This window comes from Lepidochelys kempii, chromosome 11 (assembly GCF_965140265.1).
Source record: "Lepidochelys kempii isolate rLepKem1 chromosome 11, rLepKem1.hap2, whole genome shotgun sequence".
NCBI lineage: Eukaryota > Metazoa > Chordata > Testudines > Cheloniidae > Lepidochelys > Lepidochelys kempii.
In genome coordinates this window covers 44,646,161-44,671,452 of record NC_133266.1, presented here as the reverse complement: position 1 = coordinate 44,671,452, position 25,292 = coordinate 44,646,161, and the positions used below count along the sequence as shown (strand labels likewise).

Here is a 25,292-nt window from a genome sequence, read left to right as displayed (position 1 = left end):
AGGGTAAACCCCTTTGAAATCCCTCCTGGCCAGGGGAAAGCTCCTCTCACCTGTAAAGGGTTAAGAAGCTAAAGGTAACCTCGCTGGCACCTGACCAAAATGACCAATGAGGAGACAAGATACTTTCAAAAGCTGGGAGGAGGGAGAGAAACAAAGGGTCTGTCTGTAGTCGTCTTGGCCAGGGACAGAACAGGAATGGAGTCTTAGAACTTTTAGTAAGTAATCTAGCTAGGTATGTGTTAGATTATGATTTCTTTAAATGGCTGAGAAAAGAATTGTGCTGAATAGAATAACTATTTCTGTCTGTGTATCTTTTTTGTAACTTAAGGTTTTGCCTAGAGGGGTTCTCTATGTTTTTGAATCTAATTACCCTGTAAGATATATACCATCCTGATTTTACTGGGGGGATTTCTTTATTTCTATTTACTTCTATTTTTTATTAAAAGTCTTCTTGTAAAACACTGAATGCTTTTTCATTGTTCTCAGATCCAAGGGTTTGGGTTTGTGGTCACCTATGCAAATTGGTGAGGCTTTTTATCCAACATTTCCCAGGAAAGGGGGGGTGCAAGTGTTGGGAGGATTGTTCATTGTTCTTAAGATCCAAGGGTCTGGGTCTGTAGTCACCTAGGCAAATTGGTGAGGCTTTTTACCAAACCTTGTCCAGGAAGTGGGGTGCAAGGTTTTGGGAAGTATTTTGGGGGGAAGGACGCGTCCAAACAGCTCTTCCCCAGTAACCAGTATTAGTTTGGTGGTGGTAGCGGCCATTCCAAGGATAACGGGGGTAATATTTTGTACCTTGGGGAAGTTTTGACCTAAGCTGGTAAAGATAAGCTTAGGAGGTTTTTCATGCAGGTCCCCACATCTGTACCCTAGAGTTCAGAGTGGGGGAGGAACCTTGACATGGTGGCACAGTGGTGGGATTAACCTGAAATCATTTTGAGATCCAGTTGAGATTTTTTGAACTAGAAATACAGATTTTAAAAAGGAATTTTTAGGAAGTCCAGAAGGCAGCTTTGAAACTGAAAGCAGCTTGGTTTCTCTCTGCTTTGTGGCCAAGCAGAGACAAAAGGGGATTATCTTGTGAATTGCAGATTTTCTTTGCCTGGAGGCAGGGTACTTAACTCCTGCAGGGAAATTCACAGTCTTCCAACCCAGAGGTTTTTTTTTTTTCTTTTCTTCCTAAAAGTAAATAGGGGGTGTGTGCTCTACCCATTTGCCTGGAGACAAAAGTGGCAGGGTTTTTTTTTAGGATTTTGATTTTTTTTTTTGTTTGTTTTACAAGGAGCACAGGTTTGAAAAGAAATTTTTTTTCTTCTTTGGGCTGGGTAAGCAGGTTTCCAAGTAGTTGGAGGGTTTTTGCTTTAATTTGGGCCCAGAGCAGAGACAAGGGAATTGTCTTTTTCTGTAGGCTGACAATCACTATCAGAGAATAGGTATTCTATTCCAGCACAGCAAAATTTTACAGCCAAGTTTTGTTTGTTTATTTCTAAACCTCGGGTGTAAAGTTAGTTAAAAACAGAGAGGTTAGAATGGCCAAATCCTCATATCGACTACAGCTGGAATTAGCCAAATTTCAGGCTGAGGAAAAACAAAGGGAACATGAAAGACAGATAGAACTCATGCAGCTGAAGAAGGAACAAGAAAGGGAGGCAGAACAACACCAAAAGGCTGCCCACAAGAGGGAAATGGAGGCAAGGAAGCATGTGGAGGAGGAGAAGGAAAAAGAGAGGAAGCATGTGGAGGAGATGGAGAGGATAAAGGCCCAGCAGAATATCCCAACAAACCCTAGCAATCCTTCTCCAGGTACCACTTCCCATCCCAGAAAGTTCCCCACCTACAAGGCAGGTGATGATACTGAGGCCTTCTTAGAAAACTTCGAAAGGGCCTGCCTTGGGTACAACATCTCTACTGACCAATACATGGTAGAGCTGAGGCCGCAGCTCAGTGGACCCTTAGCTGAGGTGGCAGCTGAAATGCCTAAAGAACACATGAACAAGTATGAACTGTTTAAATCCAAGGCGAGAGTCAGAATGGGGATAACACCCGAGCAGTCTCGTCGGAGGTTCAGAGCCCTAAGGTGGAAACCAGACATGTCATTTACCCGACATGCCTACCACATTGTAAAACATTGGGATGCCTGGATATCAGGAGCAAGTGTTGAATCTCCAGTAAATTTGCCCTTCCTAATGCAAATGGAACAATTCTTAGAGGGTGTTCCTGAGGAAATAGAAAGATACATCCTAGATGGGAAACCCAAAACTGTAATTGAGGCAGGAGAGATTGGAGCCAGATGGGTGGAGGTGGCAGAGAAGAAGAAAACTGGTCGCAGTTGGAGCGGAGACCAGAAGGGACCACCCCAGACCACACCCTATTACCGGGGGCCGCCCAAAGCCCCACCTACCTCCCAAAGAACCCTCCAGACCCCTTATCGTCCCACCACCCCGTTCTCCAGCAACCCTCCTCGCCCCAGTGACCCGTCAGCTGGACGATGTTTTAAGTGTAACGAGCTGGGGCATGTAAAGGCCAACTGCCCCAAGAACCCCAACAGATTACAGTTCATTGCACCGGAATCACACCAGAGGTCCACAGGCCCAGATACCTCCCAGATACCCTTGGAGCGGAGGGAAACTGTGAGCGTGGGTGGGAAGAAGGTCACCGCGTGGAGGGACACCGGAGCACAAGTGTCAGCTATCCATGCTTCCTTAGTGGACCCCAGTTTAATCAACCCAGAGATCCAAGTGACGATTCAACCCTTCAAGTCCAACTCTTTCAATTTGCCTACAGCCAAGTTGCCTGTCCAGTACAAGGGCTGGTCAGGAATGTGGACTTTTGCAGTCTATGATGATTATCCCATCCCCATGCTGTTGGGGGAAGACTTGGCCAATCATGTGAAGCAGGCCAAGAGGGTGGGAATGGTCACCCGCAACCAGGCTAAACAAGCCGTGAGGCCTAGCTCTGTTCCGGAAACTTCTATCAGGACCCAGTCAGAGGTGATGGACCTGGACCCCAGGCCAATGTCTGCAACAGCAGTAGTGGATCCAGTCCCAGAAACCCAGACGGAACCAGTCCCAGAACCGGAACCAGCCGAACAACCAACACCAGACCCCGTGTCAGCACTGAATCCAGTACTTGCAACCTCAACACCAGAGGGCCCCACCGAACCTGAACTGGCAGCAGCCGATAACCCTACACAAGAGGCTCAGCCGGAGCCTGAATCCCAACATAGTACACCAGCGGAGAGCGGTTCACAGTCAACAGAAACAGCTCCATCCCCTATATCGCTTCCAGAGGGACCAAGCCTAGGTCCACAATCCCATGAGGAACTGATGTCTCCAGCATCAAGGGAACAGTTCCAGACCGAACAGGAAGCAGATGAAAGCCTCCAGAGAGCTTGGACGGCGGCACGGAGCAACCCACCGCCTCTCAGCTCTTCTAATCGATCCAGGTTTGTTGTAGAAAGAGGACTTTTATACAAGGAAACTCTTTCTGGGGGACACCAGGAAGACTGGCATCCTCAGAGACAGTTGGTAGTTCCAACTAAATACCGGGCCAAGCTCTTGAGCTTAGCCCATGATCACCCTAGTGGCCATGCTGGGGTGAACAGGACCAAAGACCGTTTGGGGGGGTCATTCCACTGGGAGGGAATGGGCAAGGATGTTTCTACCTATGTCCAGTCTTGTGAGGTGTGCCAAAGAGTGGGAAAACCCCAAGACCAGGTCAAAGCTCCTCTCCAGCCACTCCCCATCATTGAAGTTCCATTTCAGCGAGTAGCTGTGGATATTCTGGGTCCTTTTCCGAAAAAGACACCCAGAGGAAAGCAGTACATACTGACTTTCATGGATTTTGCCACCCGATGGCCGGAAGCAGTAGCTCTAAGCAACACCAGGGCTAAAAGTGTGTGCCAGGCACTAGCAGACATTTTTGCCAGGGTAGGTTGGCCCTCCGACATCCTCACAGATGCAGGGACTAGTTTCCTGGCAGGAACTATGAAAAACCTTTGGGAAGCTCATGGGGTAAATCACTTGGTTGCCACTCCTTACCATCATCAAACAAATGGCATGGTGGAGAAGTTTAATGGAACTTTGGGGGCCATGATACGTAAATTCGTAAATGAGCACTCCAATGATTGGGACCTAGTATTGCAGCAGTTGCTCTTTGCCTACAGAGCTGTACCACATCCCAGTTTAGGGTTTTCCCCATTTGAACTTGTATATGGCCGTGAGGTTAAGGGGCCATTGCAGTTGGTGAAGCAGCAATGGGAGGGATTTACACCTTCTCCAGGAACTAACATTCTGGACTTTGTAACCAACCTACAAAACACCCTCCGAACCTCTTTAGCCCTTGCTAGAGAAAACTTACAGGATGCTCAAAAAGAGCAAAAAGCCTGGTATGATAAACATGCCAGAGAGCGTTCCTTCAAAGTAGGAGACCAGGTCATGGTCTTAAAGGCACTCCAGGCCCATAAAATGGAAGCATCATGGGAAGGGCCATTCACGGTCCAGGAGCGCCTGGGAGCTGTTAATTATCTCATAGCATTCCCCACCTCCAACCGAAAGCCTAAGGTGTACCATATTAATTCTCTAAAGCCCTTTTATTCCAGAGAATTAAAGGTTTGTCAGTTTACAGCCCAGGGAGGAGACGACGCTGAGTGGCCTGAAGGTGTTTACTACGAAGGGAAATGTGCTGGTGGTGTGGAAGAGGTGAACCTCTCCATGACCCTTGGGCGTATGCAGCGACAGCAGATCCAGGAGCTGTGCACTAGCTACGCGCCAACGTTCTCAGCCACCCCAGGACTGACTGAACGGGCATACCACTCCATTGACACAGGTAATGCTCACCCAATTAGGGTCCAACCTTACCGGGTGTCTCCTCAAGCTAAAACTGCTATAGAACGGGAGATCCAGGATATGTTACAGATGGGTGTAATCCGCCCCTCTGAAAGTGCATGGGCATCTCCAGTGGTTCTAGTTCCCAAACCAGATGGGGAAATACGTTTTTGCGTGGACTACCGTAAGCTAAATGCTGTAACTCGCCCAGACAACTATCCCATGCCACGCACAGATGAACTATTAGAGAAACTGGGAAGGGCCCAGTTCATCTCTACCTTGGACTTAACCAAGGGGTACTGGCAGGTACCGCTAGATGAATCTGCCAAGGAAAGGTCAGCCTTCATCACACATCTCGGGCTGTATGAATTTAATGTACTCCCTTTCGGGCTGCGAAATGCACCCGCCACTTTCCAAAGACTTGTAGATGGTCTCCTAGCGGGATTAGGAGAATATGCAGTCGCCTACCTTGACGATGTGGCCATATTTTCGGATTCCTGGGCAGACCACCTGGAACATCTACAAAAAGTCCTTGAGCGCATAAGGGAGGCAGGACTAACTGTTAAGGCTAAGAAGTGTCAAATAGGCCTAAACAGAGTGACTTACCTTGGACACCAGGTGGGTCAAGGAACTATCAGCCCCCTACAGGCCAAAGTGGATGCTATCCAAAAGTGGCCTGTCCCAAAGTCAAAGAAACAGGTTCAATCCTTCTTAGGCTTGGCCGGTTATTACAGACGATTTGTACCGCACTACAGCCAAATCGCTGCCCCACTGACAGACCTAACCAAAAAGAAACAGCCAAATGCTGTTCAGTGGACCGGAAAGTGTCAGAAGGCCTTTAACAAGCTTAAAGCGACACTCATGTCTGACCCTGTACTAAGGGCCCCAGACTTTGACAAACCGTTCCTAGTAACCACAGATGCATCCGAGCGTGGTGTGGGAGCAGTTTTAATGCAGAAAGGACCTGATCAAGAATTCCACCCTGTAGTGTTTCTCAGCAAAAAACTGTCTGAGAGGGAAAGCAACTGGTCAGTCACTGAAAAAGAATGTTATGCCATTGTCTACGCTCTGGAAAAGCTACGCCCATATGTTTGGGGACGGCGTTTCCACCTGCAAACCGACCATGCTGCACTAAAGTGGCTTCACACCGTCAAAGAAACTAACAGAAAACTTCTTCGGTGGAGTTTAGCTCTCCAAGATTTTGATTTCGACATCCAACACATCTCAGGAGCTTCTAACAAAGTGGCTGATGCACTCTCCCGTGAAAGTTTCCCAGAATCAACTGGTTAAAATCGTCCTTGAGATGTGGAAAATATTGTTAGTCTTTATGTACTTGGTAGTATATTTAGAGATGCATGTGTCTTATTAACTCTGTTTTCCTAGAGCTCCAGGAAGAAATCCCAGCCAGTGTTTCACCCTAGCTGAGATTTGGGGGGCGTGTCATAAATATAAAGGGAAGGGTAAACCCCTTTGAAATCCCTCCTGGCCAGGGGAAAGCTCCTCTCACCTGTAAAGGGTTAAGAAGCTAAAGGTAACCTCGCTGGCACCTGACCAAAATGACCAATGAGGAGACAAGATACTTTCAAAAGCTGGGAGGAGGGAGAGTAACAAAGGGTCTGTCTGTAGTCGTCTTGGCCAGGGACAGAACAGGAATGGAGTCTTAGAACTTTTAGTAAGTAATCTAGCTAGGTATGTGTTAGATTATGATTTCTTTAAATGGCTGAGAAAAGAATTGTGCTGAATAGAATAACTATTTCTGTCTGTGTATCTTTTTTGTAACTTAAGGTTTTGCCTAGAGGGGTTCTCTATGTTTTTGAATCTAATTACCCTGTAAGATATATACCATCCTGATTTTACTGGGGGGATTTCTTTATTTCTATTTACTTCTATTTTTTATTAAAAGTCTTCTTGTAAAACACTGAATGCTTTTTCATTGTTCTCAGATCCAAGGGTTTGGGTTTGTGGTCACCTATGCAAATTGGTGAGGCTTTTTATCCAACATTTCCCAGGAAAGGGGGGGTGCAAGTGTTGGGAGGATTGTTCATTGTTCTTAAGATCCAAGGGTCTGGGTCTGTAGTCACCTAGGCAAATTGGTGAGGCTTTTTACCAAACCTTGTCCAGGAAGTGGGGTGCAAGGTTTTGGGAAGTATTTTGGGGGGAAGGACGCGTCCAAACAGCTCTTCCCCAGTAACCAGTATTAGTTTGGTGGTGGTAGCGGCCATTCCAAGGATAACGGGGGTAATATTTTGTACCTTGGGGAAGTTTTGACCTAAGCTGGTAAAGATAAGCTTAGGAGGTTTTTCATGCAGGTCCCCACATCTGTACCCTAGAGTTCAGAGTGGGGGAGGAACCTTGACAACATGAACACACCTACTCTGCCAAGATATCCAGCAGATTGAGCTGTGTTGCTCAAAGTGATCAACTTTGGCTGGTGTTGGGTTACAAATCACTTTAGTACTGAACGCAGGGGTAGTGAAATGTTATCAATGTTGTTGTCTTTATTGTATGAACTGTGCTTAACCTGTCCCAAATGAGGGGTCACTCTCAGCAGATTTCAGAGTAACAGCCGTGTTAGTCTGTATTCGCAAAAAGAAAAGGAGTACTAGTGGCACCTTAGAGACTAACCAATTTATTTGAGCATAAGCTTTCGTGAGCTACAGCTCACTTCATTGGATGCATACTGTGGAAAATACAGAAGATGTTTTTATACACACAGACCATGAAAAAATGGGTGTTTATCACTACAAAAGGTTTTCTCTCCCCTCACCCCACTCTCCCGCTGGTAATAGCTTATCTAAAGTGATCACATCCCGGATGACTGGAAAAAGGCTAATGTAGTGCCAATCTTTAAAAAAGGGAAGAAGGAAGATCCTGGGAACTACAGGCCAGTCAGCCTCACCTCAGTCCCTGGAAAAATCATGGAGCAGGTCCTCAAAGAATCAATCCTGAAGCACTTGCATGAGAGGAAAGTGATCAGGAACAGCCAGCATGGATTCACCAAGGGAAGGTCATGCCTGACTAATCTAATCGCCTTTTATGATGAGATTACTGGTTCTGTGGATGAAGGGAAAGCAGTGGATGTATTGTTTCTTGACTTTAGCAAAGCTTTTGACACGGTCTCCCATAGTATTCTTGTCAGCAAGTTAAGGAAGTATGGGCTGGATGAATGCACTATAAGGTGGGTAGAAAGCTGGCTAAATTGTCGGGCTCAACGGGTAGTGATCAATGGCTCCATGTCTAGTTGGCAGCCGGTATCAAGTGGAGTGCCCCAAGGGTCGGTCCTGGGGCCGGTTTTATTCAATATCTTCATAAATGATCTGGAGGATGGTGTGGATTGCACTCTCAGCAAATTTGCGGATGATACTAAACTGGGAGGAGTGGTAGATACGCTGGAGGGGAGGGATAGGATACAGAAGGACCTAGACCAATTGGAAGATTGGGCCAAAAGGAATCTGATGAGGTTCAATAAGGATAAGTGCAGGGTCCTGCACTTAGGACGGAAGAACCCAATGCACAGCTACAGACTAGGGACCGAATGGCTAGGCAGCAGTTCTGCAGAAAAGGACCTAGGGGTGACAGTGGACGAGAAGCTGGATATGAGTCAGCAGTGTGCCCTTGTTGCCAAGAAGGCCAATGGCATTTTGGGATGTATAAGTAGGGGCATAGCGAGCAGATCGAGGGACGTGATCGTTCCCCTCTATTCGACATTGGTGAGGCCTCATCTGGAGTACTGTGTCCAGTTTTGGGCCCCACACTTCAAGAAGGATGTGGATAAATTGGAGAGAGTCCAGCGAAGGGCAACAAAAATGATTAGGGGACTGGAACACATGAGTTATGAGGAGAGGCTGAGGGAGCTGGGATTGTTTAGCCTGCAGAAGAGAAGAATGAGGGGGGATTTGATAGCTGCTTTCAACTACCTGAAAGGGGGTTCCAAAGAGGATGGCTCTAGACTGTTCTCAATGGTAGCAGATGACAGAACGAGGAGTAATGGTCTCAAGTTGCAGTGGGGGAGGTTTAGATTGGATATTAGGAAAAACTTTTTCACTAAGAGGGTGGTGAAACACTGGAATGCGTTACCTAGGGAGGTGGTAGAATCTCCTTCCTTAGAGGTTTTTAAGGTCAGGCTTGACAAAGCCCTGGCGGGGATGATTTAACTGGGAATTGGTCCTGCTTTGAGCAGGGGGTTGGACTAGATGACCTTCTGGGGTCCCTTCCAACCCTGATATTCTATGATTCTATGATCACTCTCCTTACAATGTGTATGATAATCAAGGTGGGCCATTTCCAGCATGAATTCAGGTTTTCTCAGCAGAGAGGATCTTGTTAAGCCAGGGGCTCGAATGCCAGACCCCTGTGAAAGTCAGAAGGCTGGGGACAGGTGTCCCAGTCAGGAGGTGTGAACTCTCCCTAAGTGTTCCCGGCCTGGTTTAATCTGTTCCTCCCCACAGTTCAAAGATAGAGAAAATAGGCTCCATTAGGAGCCTTTGTTCTTTTAAGTGCTTAAATGAGAGCTGAAATCACTTGTGGTGGGACAGCGTTTCTGCCCAGCCTGCTAAAAGCTGAAAATAAGACAGTTACCTTTTCTGTAACTGATAGTCTTCAAGATGTGCTTCTCGTGTCCATTCCATATTAGCTGTGTGTGCTCGCCACATGCACAAGTGCCAGAAATTTTTCCCTCAGCAGTATCTGTAGGGGACTGGCTCTGGCGCCCTGTGGAGGGGTGCCTGCATGGCACAGTATAAGGGGTGCCACCAGCTCCCCCCCGACCCTTAGTTCCTTCTTGCTGGAAACTCCAACAGTGGGGAAGGAGGGCGGGTTGTGGAATGGACATGAGCAACACATTTTGAAAAACACCAGCTGTGGATAAGATAACTCTCTTTTCTTCTTCAAGTGCTTGCTCATGTCCTTTCCATATTAGGTGACTCCAAAGCAGTATCCCTGGAGGTGGGTAGGAATTCACCGACGTGTAGATTGCAATACAGCTCTGCCGAACACAGCGTCGTCTCTGGCCTGCTGAGTGATGGCATAATGAGCAGTAAATGTGTGAACAGAGGACCACATTGCAGCTCTACAGATGTCCTGGATAGGAATGTGCGCCAGGAAGGCTGCTGAAGACGCCTGCGCTCTCATTGAGTGGGCTCTGACAATCAGCAGCGGCGGAACCCCAGCCAGGTCATAACGGGTCCTTATGCATGAGGTAATCCTATTGAAAATCCTCTGCGAGGACACTGGGTGACCCTTCATCCTATCTGCTGTAGCGACGAAAAATTGAGTCAATTTTTGGAAAGGCTTGGTACATTCTAAGTAGAAAGCCAAGTCCCTCCGGATGTCCAGGGCGTGAAGACGCCTCTCCTCACCAGTCTTGTGCGGTTTGGGACAGAACACCATGAGGAAGATGTCCTGGTTCATATGGAAGTTGGAGACCACCTTTGGCAGGAAGGCTGGGAGTGGTGGGGGAGCCTGCAACTGAACCTTATCTTTGTAAAAGGCCGTGTACAGAGGTTCTGAGATCAAGGCTTTAATTTCAGAGACCCATCTTGCTAACGTCACCGCCACCAGAAACATGACCTTTCATGACAGATGGGAAAGGGAACACCTCAAAGGGCAGGCCGGCGAGCCTAGAGAGGACCAAGTTAAGATCCCACTGCGGGACAGGAGTCCGTACCTGCAGGAAGAGTCTATCGGGCCCTCTCAAGAAACTGACCATCATGTCATGGGAAACACCATCTGTTCTTGGATCGGCGGGTGAAAAGCAGAGATGGCCACTAGATGCACTCTAATGGAAGAGTGTGCCAAGCCCTGGTTCCTCAAATGGAGCAGGTAGTCCAGGACAGCCTATATGGAAGAATACAAGGGAGAGATGCCACGCTCAGACACTCAGCAGGAAAACCTCGTCCACTTGGCCAAGTAAGTAAGCCTGGTTGAGGGTTTCCTACTCCCCAGGGGGTCCTGTTGGACTCCTTCCGAACAGGTCCATTCCTCCAGGTTCAGCCACACAGCATCCACGCCAGGAGGTGGAGAGACTCGAGGTTGGGGTGTAGGAGCTGGCAGTGGTCCTGTGACAGCAGGTCTGGGTGGTTGGGTAGGAGCAGGGGGGAGGGCCGCTGAAAAGCTCATGAGCGTGCCGAACCAATGTTGGTGAGGCCACGCCAGGGTGATCACGACAACCTGTGCCTTGTCTATCTTGACCTTTGCCAGGAGCCTGCCAATGAGTGGAATCGGAGGCAACGCATACATCAGGCTCCCTGACCACTACAGGAGAAAGCATTGGAGAGGGAGCCCTTGCTCAGACCTTGCCGAGAGCAAAACCGGTGGCATTTGCTGTTCTGTCTGGTAGCGAACGGGTCCACTTGGGAGAGTTCCCCACCTTTGGAAGATCATGCAGGTGATCACTCGTGGTGAGAGAAGAAGCCGCTACTGAGCTGGTCTACCAGCATATTCTTGACACCAGGAAGGTAACAAGCTTCCAGATAGATTTCGTGGCTGATGCAGAAGTCCCACAGATTGAATGCCTCTTGACAGACAGCCGACAAGCCCGCTCCCCCTTGCCTGTTGACGTAGAACATCGAGGTTGCGTTGTCCGTGAGGACTCGTACCACCTTGCCCGACAGGTGAGGCAGGAAGACTCTGCATGCCAGCCAGACTGCTCGGAGTTCTTTTGATATTTATGTGCAACTTCACCTCCTCCGGGGATCACATCCCCTGTGTCTGGAGGTTGCCGAGATACGCACCCCTGCCAAGGCGTCCAACACTACCTCAATGGAGTGAGGGGGGTTTCGAACGGAACTCCCTCCAGGACTGTCCTGTAGCTGGTCCACCATCGCAGCAAGGTAAATATCGCCTGGGGAATGGGAATGATCTTTTCCAGGGGGGTCTCTGGGACTGGGAATAGACCATTCCCAGCCATTGTTGCAGACTCCTGCATGGTGGACTATGTAAGTGCACGCTGCCATGTGACCCAGCAGACGCAGACAGATGTAGTTGGAGGAACACAGAGACTTCCGCGATGAGGTTCGTCAATGTGTGGAACCTTTCCAGCGGCAGGAACGCTCTGGCACAGGTCAAGTTGAGGACCACTCTGATGAACTTTATCCTCTGCACCAGCACTAACGTTGACTTTTTGTCATTTATCAGTAGGCCCAGAGAGTGGCACGTGGCCTGAAGCACAGCAACATCCCTTTGGACTTGAGACCTGGAGCTGCCCTTGACGAGCCAGTCATTGAGGTACAGGTAGATCTGAATACCCCAGCGCCTGAACTAAGCCGCTACCACCAATGTGCACTTGGTAAACACCCTTGGTGTTGTTGCCTTCGGTGCTGACCACAAACGGGTAGTGGTGGGGCCCCACTGTAAACCAGAGGAAGCGTCTGTGCCCTTGAAAGATCGCTATGTGGAAGTATACGTCTTTCAAGTTGAGGGCGGCATACCAGTCTCCCAGATCCAGGGAGGGGATAATAGAAGCCAGGGAAACCATGCAGAACTTTAAATTCTCTAGATACTTGCTGAGGTCTCGCAGGTCCAGGATGCACCATAGACCGCCCTTGGCCCTTGGGATTAAAAAGTACTGGGAACAGACCCCAGCACCCAGCTGTAGTTAACCCTTTACCTTCTGCATGAGGAGACTCTCATGAGAGGAGTCCCTGAAGAGGAACGGGGAAGGCAGGTGGGGATTGGGGGTAGAAGGAACTGGAGTATTGTGTCCAGTTCTGGGTGCCACATTTCAGGAAAGATGTGGACAAACTGGAGAAAGTCCAGAGAAGAACAACAAAAATGATTAAAGGTCTAGAAAACACGACCTATGAGGGACGATCGAAAAAAATGGATTTGTTCAGTCTGGAGAAGAGAAGACTGAGGGATGACATGATAACAGTTTTCAGGTATGGGGGAATCAGCCTCAAAAAGAGAAATGGAGAAATTAAAATAGAAAAGCTACTCATTTGAAAAACAGGTACTCCTCCACCCATTCTTTAGGAGCTGGTCAATACAGCTACACTCTAACCATCATCACAATATCCATCCTCCAACACCTCCTATGATAGCAGATCTTCACAGTTGGGGTCATACCTCAACTAGTACCACCCCATTTGTCAGATATACCTGTCCTCCCTCCAGGTCACCGAGTTACTTCTTCTGTAGATCTCACCTTAAAACCTCCATTTCTCTTTATTTTTCAAACATTCTTTGTTTTGTAGATGTTTGTTAACTAGATCAGTGGTTCCCAAACTTGTTCCGCCATTTGTGCAAGGAAAGCCCCTGGCGGGCCAGGCCGGTTTGTTTACCTGCCGCGTCCGCAGGTTTGGCCGATCGCGGCTCCTACTGACCGCGGTTCGCTGCTCCAGACCAATGAGAGCTGCTGGAAGCGGCGCAGGCCAAGGGACATACTGGCCACCGCTTCCAGCAGCTCCCAATGGCCTGGAGCAGCGAACCGCGGTCAGTGGGAGCCGCGATCGGCCAAACCTGCGGACGCAGCTGGTAAACAAACTGGCCCGGCCCGCCAGGGACTTTCCCTGCACAAGTGGCGGAACAGGTACGGGAATCACTGAACTAGATAAAGTGTTAGTTTTCTGGAAGCACAGGGAAAAGGGGAAAGAAAAACTCAAGAAAAGCAAAGAAAAACATACAGAATACAATCAAAGACTCATGAGTGAGAATCAATAAACAAGAGCCACCAGCACGTGGACAGTCGGGGCTCATTCAGAGCACATCCCAAACCTACACTTTTCCCACCACCAAAACCTAAGCCTGAACACATTGGACACTGAATTCTGTATTGCTGGCCTGTGGTGGATAAGCATTGACACCACAAATTCAGCATTTCAATTACCATGCCCAGTGGCATTTCCAGCCACATAATCACATTCCAGACAGTTTCAGCAGCGCGTTCAGCAGTTACACAGCCTGGAATACCCTTTGACACCTAGAACAGGGTTGAGGCACATAAGCAGGACAGTGTGGAGAAGCCTGCCAGTGCTTGTGCTGTACTTGCTCTGTGGGCAGAAGTCACCTATCTTAGCCATGAGACCATCTGTAGTAAAGTGGTCCTCAAAGGGTTAACTGAGTTACTCAGTATAATATGGGTTGGAGTCATGCTCCACCCCACCTTACTTCCTCTTTAATTAGTGTCTGTTTTCCATCTCTGTTATGGAGTTGAACAAAGCAGACTGTTCCCAGTCTGCAATACTAGAGGTGAAATGTGTTTCTTGTGCACTAAGTCATCTTTTCTCTTAGATTCATAGATACTAAGGTCAGAAGGGACCATTATGATCATCTAGTCTAACCTCCTCCTGCAATCCCCTGCTTCATTCACTAGTCTCTTTTACTACACAACCTTTATTCCTCCCCAGAACAGGTGCACCTGTGCACTGAATGAAGCAGAGGTTCGTGGGGGGGAAAATAGTATGGATTCATGTAATTAAAGACTACCATAATTAGAGCAAGTCAAAACTGAATTTCTGCTTTCAAAAAATGAAAATTTCCTGAAAATTTGTTTTCATTTCTAAATCAGAATATGAACAAACATTTTCAAAATTTCCTGTGAAATGAAAGTTTCAAAAAAATAAATCATTTTGGAAATTTTTGGTTTGGAATCATTTTAACTTTTTGTTTCAAAACAAAATATTATTTCAAAATGTGTTTATATTAATATTTTCATGTTAGCTTGGACTACTTTTTCTAGGGTATTAAAACTGCTGCTCATTTATTACAACAGTGAGTGCTTATTTTCTGTTCTTGTTCAAAGTGTCAAAATATTAAATCATAATATAAATAGGAGACACTCATCTAGATAATAAGATGTTTCAATCAGTACTAAATAGCAGCTGCCCTTAATGACTGTAAAAATAAAATATAAAAATAAAACAAATTAATAGAATATTTTGACTACTATGTAAAAGAAAAGTATGATGAATAAAAGTAATATATAAATAAAACATTTTGAAACAATATTTCTGCAGTGAAAAATCTTTTGTTTCCAAAATAATTTTCTTGGGAAATTTCAATGAAATCTGTATGATTACATGAAAAAATGGCATATTCTGATGGAAAACTGTTTCAATATACATTGTCTGACCAGTTCTATTCATAAGGCATACGCAGGAGAGGGACAAACTAAGGATGCACAGGAAACCTTAATTCTGTCATCTCCTAACTTTTCAGTGCTTGACTTTGCAACATTAGTAATGTTCTTTTAACATAGTTTTTGTGTATGTGATGTAATATATATATAATATATATACACGCCATGATTCTCAAAAAGTGATCAGTGATTTTTCATGCCTTAGTTTTTGGATACCCACCTGAGATACTTCAAGGGGGCCTGTTTATCAAAAAATGTTGAGACCCACCTTCTGAAAACAGGTCCTTCAAGGTATCTCAAGTTAGGCACCCAAAATCACAAGTTACTTCTGAAAATCTTGGCTTATATTATCTCTAAATAATACAATAGATCCCTGCGAACATCCATATATCTGGCTTGATCATGCAAACTATTACATAGAAGACTAACTTTATTCATGTGAGTAGTCTTATTGACTTAAATGGAACTACTCACATGTGAAAGGTTATTTGCATATGTAAGTGTTTGCAAGATCAGATCCTTTATAACTTGTTAAAAAAAAAATCTAACCTCTTCCTGCCTTCTCAGTCAGGATTTAATACCGATGTGTTAGAGTGAGAGCATATAATACAAAGACATCTTTATTTTTGAAGCATGTGATCGTACATTTAACACCACATTATGATTACCATACATTTAAAACTAACCCAAAACTGTTACAAATGGACAGCACATGCTTCGTGATATTTGCTCTTAACTCTGATTTCTTACTTGCTGAGCATTAGATTATGACTAGCCTTTTCGGAGTTAATTGTGGGGTGGTGACAAGAGTCTCTCCCTACTTGTGGGGCCCAGAGAAGGGCCTGTCACAATTGCAGTCCTTATATTCAATACACTGCAGAGACTGCTCTCCTGGTGCACGCTGGGAAGCCCTGGTGCCTCAAAGGAAGCAGAGTTGACAAGGGCTCATGGCTCTGGCCCACCCACAGCCCAGCACTAGCTCTCAGAATAGAGAGCTGCACCAAGGGAAGCACACTGAACCATCCTGAAGAGCTCCCCACAGGCTGCTAGGTAGGACTTCACAACAACCCTACCCTGGTGAGTGGCTAAATGTTACATTTTGACCCTAATTTGTAATGGGTTCCCTGGTCATCACTGTGAATTAGCGATGTTCAGCTACAACTGAATGATGGTAAGTCTCCATGTTGATTAAAATTTGAACCCAGCTTCTCTTTTACTGCTGGCTGCAGTAGACTCTCTTTATCAATTATTTAGTTCTGGAGTCTGCAAAGTGGCGATGTCAGAGCTTTTTTCTGATGACTACTTCACTGAGATGATGTATGTTGCACAAATAAACCACCTACATTAAAATGCCTGCATACTTACACAGCAGGAAATTTTCCAGCTCTCTGCAATGATTTGTCATAGCTGTCTTCACACTCATTCAGTTTCCTGCACCATAATTTACTGGAAAACTGTTCCATAATTGCTAGTTTGACTTTGATAGGGATTGTATGACAAGAGGATTTCAATCATTCACAGACCAGAAATATCAAATGTTATCCTCACAGTGACAATGAAATCCATACTGACACTGCATCCAGTCCTGTCGCACTGCATTTCCACACAGATTACCCCATTGAGGAAACCGCTATTTACCCAACTGCCACCTCCCAAAATGACTTATGAAAAGTCTAAGAAGGCAGCAGCACAACATTTTCAAGGCCTCTCATGGCAAGCGTAGCGGTGCGACGACTCACCGGCACAGCCTCCTGCTGGTCGTCTCAGGAATTAGCTCTTCCAGCCTGGAGCGACCTCTGCAGGCCGGTGTCTCGCCTGCCACTGGCCCCCGTGTCCCTCCCAGACCCGGGTGCTCCTTTACCTTGGGGTGCTGCCCCCTGGCAGTACACCCACCCTCTGGGTCTCCCCACCCAGGGGAACCCCAACCCTCTATCCCCACCTTGCCTCAGCGGCTACTGCAAGTCTTCATCTGACCCCCACTCACTGGGGCAGACTGCAGTCTGTAAACCACTCATCATCGGCAAGGGCAGTTTGGACCTGCTGCCTTTGCCTAACCCTGGGCTGCACCTCTGCAACCCCAGTACCTTTCCTGGCCTTTAGCAAGGCCTGCAGCCTGGGGGTTCTCCAGGCTGGAGCTCTCTAGCTCCTCTAACCTTTCCCCAGCCCTGCTCCACTCAGGCACCCTCCTCAGCTCTCAGGCAGCCACGTCCTTCTCTCTCTACCACTACAGAAAGATTTTCTGAGCTCCTGGCTCACAGCCCTTTTATAGGGCCAGCTGTGGCCTGACTGGGGCGTGGCCCCAGGTACGGCTGCTTCCCCAGTCAGCCTAGCCTATTGGCTCCCTGGGATAGCCCTTTCCCAGGGCTGTTTTAACCCCTTCCAGGCCGGAGCGGGTGACCACCCCGCTAAACAAGAAATACACTTTTTCTAGTTTTTTTTCTTTCTTAATTCTCAAGAAAGATAATAAAAACACAAGCAATGCAATAAGCAGGAAATATAAATTAAAACTGCAATCGTAATGGGGACAGTAGGACAAAAATATGGTGATTTATTCTCTCTTCTACATTTTTGTATAATAAGAACAACATTCATGGTGTTTATTGTCTTGTGTACACTAACACCTTCAGTGGCTATCATATGGTCTAGCTCAACATCACTTCAAAATTAATCATTCACAAGCCATTCATGCTCCTATGGATTCCTCTCCTATAACATTATAATGTGTTTGAAATATTATGGCCAATATTTTCAAAAATGAGTGTTTAAAATCAGGATGCTAAGTCCATATTCAGGCACCTAAATATGTGACCTGCTTTTGAAGTGTTCAGTACAGTGAAGCCTCTGCGTGCTCAGCATTTTTAAACTTCATGCTATATATTTATGTGCTGAAATCTGGAATTCGCAACCTAGCCTTAAGCACCCACTTAAAAAAATGTTGGCTTATGTACTTTACCAGTTACCATGATGAAAACAGCGCCACCACCAGCAGTACTGCCGAAGTAAGGGTAGCAGTACCGCAACTCGCCCTACAATAATCTTGCAACTCCCTTCAACTCCTTTTTGGGTCAGGACCCCTGCAATTACAATTAAATAGATGAAATCATGAAATTTATTATTTTTTAAATCCTATGATGTGAAATTGACCAAAATAGACCATGAATTTGGTAGGGCCCTAAAGATGTATGGAGTTGACCCAGGGTGAGGTTTTCCAACTGCACAGATCCTGGGGAGCATATTAGCAATGGAAGCCGAGCATAACTGGGATTGTACAATATAATGTGGAGCATTCTACCTGAATCCCTACTAAATCAGATCAATTTCAGAAATTTTGTGGTTTCTACAAAATGTTTATGATACAATGCACCTTTTCAAAGAGAAGCTTGTTCCCAGCCTGGCAAGTCAAGCCATACGGAACAGATGACACATGTCTGTAGTTAGATCTCAAGTTAAATATTCACACACAGTAAGCAAAACATTTAAGCATTCATAAGTTAACACCTCTAAGGAAAATGCCTCCCAGAACTAAAGGAGAAAGACTTATGAAGAATTCTTCCTTACCCATGCCCACATAATTCTATCCCTCTTACCTAACACCCTGCATCTATGTCATAGGTCTGGAGTTTATTTCCCCCAAATAGCTTCCACATCCATGTCTTTTCCAAGACACAGCAGAAAAGGAATAAGGAACTTACTGAAACATTGACATATCTTACCTGCATTGGAAATGCACAATTCTATTATCAAAAGACTTTAACTGCTGAGCATCAGGCTTTGTTACCATGAGGAAGAATGAATTAATAAAACCACCAAACGTTACAAGTTAGAGAGTTACAGTTGTCTAGGATCTTTTCCTTACCTGCTTACTGTCCCTCTGAGATGACAATGAAGAGGAGGCACTTTTATGTGATGGAGTGGATGTTTTGTGAGCAGGAGATACACCTTTCTCCTCTGAACTCATAGTTGCAGCTAATTTCTAGAGATGATCTTGTGCTCTTAAGACCATACCAATCTTGTCTCAAACTCACATACAAAAAGAGAGGGGAAGGATTTTCCACATTATTTAGTTTCACAGTTTATCTTCTGGAAAGGAGGAGATGAACTCAAAGGGCATCCAAACTTCACCTTAATTAAAACAAAAATGGGAGAGAAAAAGAGAGAGAATGAATCACTTTCACTCTGAAAAAAGTTTCATTACATATCTGTAAGCAAACAAAAAGATTCACTTGTAGTCATTGTTCTATAATATGGTTTCATCAATACATTTAACGGATTTCACAAATATTTACCTATGGTTGCTTGACATTACCCAATATCTGTACAAATGTTGCTTTTCACTCTGACAAGAAGATTTTAAATATTCCTTTCTTCCAGAAGGAAAGCCCACAGATGCATTACAATGCATTTTACCATGGCTTGAAGCACCTTGGATGCAGAACTAGATCTGTCAATCTCGACCTGTGAAGACCCAGCCAGTTCAAAGTATTTCCAAAGTTGCTTCACAGAACTAATTGCTTCAAACTTTATTTCATAGGTTATTAGCAAGAACAGGATAGTCACACAAACACTCGCTACTGAAGAAAAACTTCAAATTTAACTCCAACTACAAGCAAACATATATACATTGTGCCCATAAAGAAAATTGAGGAGAAACCAACAATTTAAGCCTCATTCAGAACTATAAGCCTTGTGCCAGGTGGGTTGAATCTGCAGACTTTCCTACTAGAAGAAAGGAAATGTTCAGGGACAATCAGATAAATGTTCTTATTCTTCTTCGCCAGGAAAGTCAGCAGATCCATTACAATGGGATATATAATGTGTGTCACCCCGGGGGAAAAGAAAAGATGAATGAGGAAACAGATGCATCCTCTCCCCCTACCCCAATATAATTTATTGGGGGAGCATTGTACAGATCCCTCTTTCCAATGGCAGGGACTGATGAGACCTGCACATCTCATTTGTCAAACTTAGAGGAGGTACAGAAACATGTCCAGGAGACCATCCCCACATGTCTCTTTATATGTTTCAAATAATCCTTCAAGCCAGGAAGCTGCCATGACTCTGAAAAAATGACCATAAACGTTTGAGGGGGAAAGGTGGTGTCTATTTTTCAAAGCTTCTGAAAAGCACCAATTTAGCCATCTAATAACTGAAGCCTTGGCAGCTTTTTTGTTTGTTTTATTTTTTATGATAAGTGTTAGATCAGCAAAGCTAGAATTTTTTTGAATTGTGTGCCACGTTCAGTGTTGATTATTAGAGCCCTGCTGACATCAAGAGTATGGCAGAGGTGTGTGTGTTCAGGGGGTTGGTAGGTTGCTTGATTGGTTTTGTTTTGTTTTTTTAAATTATTTATTTATTTAAAGGATGTTTTGCATGTGGGCAAAAAAAGGATAGAAGAAAAACAGAACACATTTCTTGTAACTGGGTTTATTTTGGAAATAAAGCCTGTGTTAACTCTTAACATAACTTTGCCCTCATCAGAGATACAGTTCTGCTGTTTTCCAATAAGACCTCAACTCCAAAAAGATTCCTTTGCCAAAGAGATTGCAACCAGAATGACCACCTGTAAAAGACAGAAAATCCAAGGGTGTTTCTCACCACAGCATCAAAAAGGATGCTTAGTAAGGGAGATTAGTACAAGATTTAGATCCGAAGATGGAGGAATAGTGCAGAAAAGTTGAGGCATCTTCTAGAAATCTTACGTCTAGACGAGAGTAAAATCCTGCGCCTGCTCTCTCTCCAGTGAGCTGGAAACATCTACCACTTGGATTTTAGAGTCTGAGGTTTTAGCCCCATGTTATTAAGACATTACTGTATGAACTCAATTACAAATGCTTTGCCCTTGCCTCAACAAGCTCTTTCCATGCTAGTGATTTCACACTATAGAGCAGGGCCCTTCAAGGTACCCTGTTTGTGAAATACTTTCTCAAGCTGATATAATTCTAACCCATGGCTTGCCACTAAAAGTCCTATTCATGTTTGTTTAAAGCTAAAGCACACATATGGTGGGTGCCATTAAAAACAGTATTTAATGCTCCAGATACCTGTAGTGACCATAGTACCTTCTTATTTTAAGTATATTGGTAACATAAATACTTGGGAGAGGTAAATACTGAGTTTTAAAACATCAAATATACGGCCAAATTCACATTGGTATAAGTAGACACAATTCTTCAGAACGCAACAGATATGCACTTGTCCCTCTTACAATACAGATGAACAGGGGAAAGTAGATACTCTGTACTGACAAACAAATGGAATACCTCTTTTATTAAAAAAAACAAACATATACTGCGTTTGTGTATCAGCCTGTAATACGGTTTCTACAAGAAACAAATAGATCTCTATGATAGTCCTAGGCTTCTTCAGCCCAGACGCTGAAAAACTAACAAACTTGTGCAACAAAAGGGTTCTCCCCCCTTTCACATTAGTGTGGCAAGGACTGCTGGTCCATTTTTACAATGTTTTCATACTGTATAAATATGATATATAAGTATGTGCTGCAGAGATTTATATCACTATTGGTATTTCAAGATCTATACAATTTAATACAAATCAAAAATCAATGTTAATGTTTAAAACTGCTGCACTTTAGAAAGATCTAACATAGCAGAAAGCAAAGATGATAATCCCAGTTCACAGAACTGTACAATCAGTTCAGTCATGTAATAGCTAAAAACAAGTTTTTAGCCATTTATGCTGAACGATAAAGGTCTTTTAAATATATTTTTTAGCATTGTAGCTTTTGGGTAAATGAAAATCAAATGGGTTTTAACATGTCTGATCTCCACTGAGTTCACTTATGCAGAAATAATTATATTTAGCATTGGCAGAGGAAGACAGTAATCTGACACTTAAGAGTGTCAATCCTTTTTAAAGGTGTTCAGGAAGAGTATGCACTGTTGTTAGAGCCAACGCTGCTATTAAGTAGCATGCAAGAACAACAGCTTTACCTATGGTCTCTTGTCCTGAGCTATTGTGAAGTGCCTTCTAGTCAAGTCTAAAGCTTTACATAAATAAATCAATCTTGACACTTGAGCTAGACTCAGTGGTGCTTTTTTGATGTGCACAAATTCCCTCAAGAGACAGAGCTGAGACAACCAAACTCAAACTTGTTAAATAACTGACTGCAAACTCAATCCAGACAGTTTTATTGCTTACATATTGCTTACCTAGTTGTATATATTTTCACAAAATTGCACCCCTGAACATGAATGTAAAGATTGGTTCACACACAATATAGCTTATAAAGAGAACTTTACAATATAACAACGTTTATAACATACATGCGCATCAGCATCTGTTCAATGGTGACACTTCAGTAAATATTACAAGTGTTAACAAAATTAAATATTTCTAGCACCAATATTACTAACATTTTAACAAAGAATTAATGAATCAATTAGAGAAACATGACTGAAAAATAGGCAGATATAAGCACAATAGGAGAAATTACGAACACAAGCTATGATCCATAGGCGCTGACTTTTATTTTTCCCCGGGGTACTCCACTCCCACTCTTCCCGAGGCCCCGCCCCCAATCTACCCCTTCCCCAAGGTCTGCCCTCACTCAACCTCTTTTCGCCCCCATGCTGCCCCCCAAAGACCCTGCCTGTCCACCACTCGCTGCTCTCCATCCTCTCCTAAGCGCCTTCCCCAGCCGCCAAACAAACAGCACCACTGAATAGCTGATCAGCGGTGCCACTGAACACCTGTGGCTGGTGGGTGCTAAACACCCACTAATTTTTTCCTTAGGTGCTTGAGCCCTGAGTACCCCCGGAGTCAGTGCCTACACTGTGATCAACAGCTGTATTTTAGAAAGTAATGAAAAATCTCAGAAATGGTGTACCAGCTTTGAGCTTTCCTGTGTTGCAATAAATTCAGATCCATTCCTCTTCAATAATTAGGGCTTATTTCCCAAATTCTGCCTGATCATTTAAGCATCATCGTATCCTCCTTACAGCACATTAGAAGAGTTAAAATAAAAAACAATTCTCCAAATGTAATGAGATCTTAGTCTCTCCAGAGCTAAAATTGAAGCTGGAGTTCTATTAATAAATTAACCTAATTTTTGATCTTCCCATTAAATTCACCAAAATTAAACCAATCCTCTTGCAATGTCACAGATGGGCCTGCTCCCTTTCCATCAGTCACTCTGCGTTTTGCCATTGACTTTGGTGGGAGCAGAATCAAGCCATATGCCTGGGTAGAATATTTTTAGCCAACACGAGGCAAAAGAAAAATCAGACAACACATTCAGGAAACATGAAAGTTCAAAAAGTGAAGTTCACTTTATGAACATTTTTTCCAGCTTTATTTGACTAGTAATAACTGCAAGTTGGTTTTAATCTTTTTTCTTGGCAACAACTAGCGTGCATGACTAGCTATGGGGAGGTTTCTTGGCAGAATTATTTAGGTCCAATTCTGCCCTATACATAGGACTAGCAATCAGCTCCTCTGATTCCTAGTCCTGTGCCTAATCCAAAAAACCATACAGCCCTCAACCCAAGCACATCACTTAGGTCAAATTTTTCAAATGTGGGTACATAAACTTAGACATCCAAGTCCATACAAAGACACCTTAATAAATGGTCTGGTTGTTGGTTGCCAGGGATACTCAGCACCAACAGCTCCTTTTGGTGCATATAAATTTCCTCTTCTGTTGTATGTAAATATATTGTAGTGTACTACACATTTTTCAGTGGAGAGAAGCATTTCCTCATATACCCTCTCCTTATTTTGTTTTATTGTTTAATCTTGCCCATTGAGTTCACGCAAGTAAATTTTACTTATAGGTACAGACATGCAAATACAATACTTACTGTATACACATTATAATGGGAAGTAAGTTATAATTTTTTTATGGATTGGGCTAGTGTCCATTCTTAAATATTTATTGAGGACTTCCTAATCTCTTCTGCAGATATAAACAAAAAAATATTTCATGATCAAGACAAGACCATTAGACCTTAAAGTTCATTCTTCTTCCATTCACTTTCCTTATAGCTGTCATCTACATTTTGACTGTGCCCAATTTGCCTGTCTCACTGATTTTATGCAGTAAATCTCACCCATTTACAATTCTTTCTGGGGTAAAAACCTCTTCATGTTTAGTTTCAATTTGGTATTCCTTGCCATTGCTATTTAATTTAAATTATATTTTATATAAAGAGATACGCTATGAGATACGCTATGTTCAACTGAATTCAGTAACTTCAAGTTGGCCTTTTTCTCTAATATTTGGAATTTTCCCATGTGTATTTATATCCCCTTCCTAATTTAGCTTTAATATTGAGAATATATCAGATTTAGCCACTAGTTACAGCAGAGGGAGAAACTCCCAGTCCAGGCGAGTGGGAGCTGTGTGGAAGTGCTGTTTACCCTAGATTTAGCTACAATCTGCTCACTCAGCTATAGTTTTCCACTTTTTAGTGTATACTTTTCTCGGTGCTTAAGATCAAATATTAACTGGGATTTAGACACTGATGAAAACTAAATCACTTTCTACTTCCATCATTCCATTTCTCAAAGGATTTCAGTTGTGTTTTGGGAAATGAAGGAAATATAATCACAAACACTCCTTCCTCGATTTCTCATGTGAGAATTCTAAAGTCTCTGCCCTATGGTTCTGCAGTACAAATTCCTCTTTGTTAACCTATTAGTCCTCCCTTCTGCTGTCTACTAACTGAAAGAACATGAATTAAAGCAGATGAGTCATAGTGACTGGTCAATCTCAGGCTGAGCTATGAGGCAGTTGGCTTATCTTCTGTGTCAATATTGCATTAAACAGTCTGAAAGATCTGTAAGCACTGAGAGCTACTTACTGATTTATCTCCAACTGTGATCTGGATTGGAAGAATGCACACAAATCAACATTCTTGAAATAATTTCTTAGGAAACTTGTACACAGAACAATTATGAAGAAGTATAAAAAAAAGATATTGATTTGCCATAAATAAATTCTCTATCCCTTGAACTGACCGGCCAGGGATTATTTCAATTTATTTTGATCAATTTTTATTTTAAAAAATACATGAAATTCATATGCAACTATAGATACACTCTAAAACTTGATGTGAGGTATTTGTATGTTAAAAGCTACAAGGTTCAAGGAAACAAGTGAAAGGAAACAAACGATTGCTCTGAAGAGATTTAACAAAACAGAGATTCAGGAGAGGTCAACTATTTTTATAGGAAAAAAAGGGCTTGAAGGGTGTATTGGGATAATGTTTAGATTAACAGGAGGATGTTTATACTAATGGCAGCAGACAAATGAGGGAGCCAATATTAGACAATACACAAAGGAGCACAATTTGGAAAAGGTTGGACATATAAACTGGAAAAAACAAATGAAGGACAAGATAGATATGAGGGACAAGAGGAGGAGCAGTGTG

At 43.9% G+C, this 25,292-nt stretch overlaps 1 protein-coding gene across 12 annotated transcripts in view; it reads right to left on the bottom strand.

Moving 5' to 3' along the window:
* The window catches only part of OSBPL6 (oxysterol binding protein like 6), a 230,339-nt gene that overhangs the window by 121,532 nt on the left and 83,515 nt on the right, over positions 1 to 25,292 (bottom strand). For all 12 annotated transcript variants that reach the window (XM_073306022.1, XM_073306013.1, XM_073306012.1 and 9 more), the window contains one exon: positions 18,758 to 19,023. In XM_073306022.1, the coding sequence (XP_073162123.1) occupies positions 18,758 to 18,859 (102 nt within the window). In that variant the 5' untranslated portion in view covers positions 18,860 to 19,023. The remainder of the gene's footprint in view (positions 1 to 18,757; positions 19,024 to 25,292) is intronic.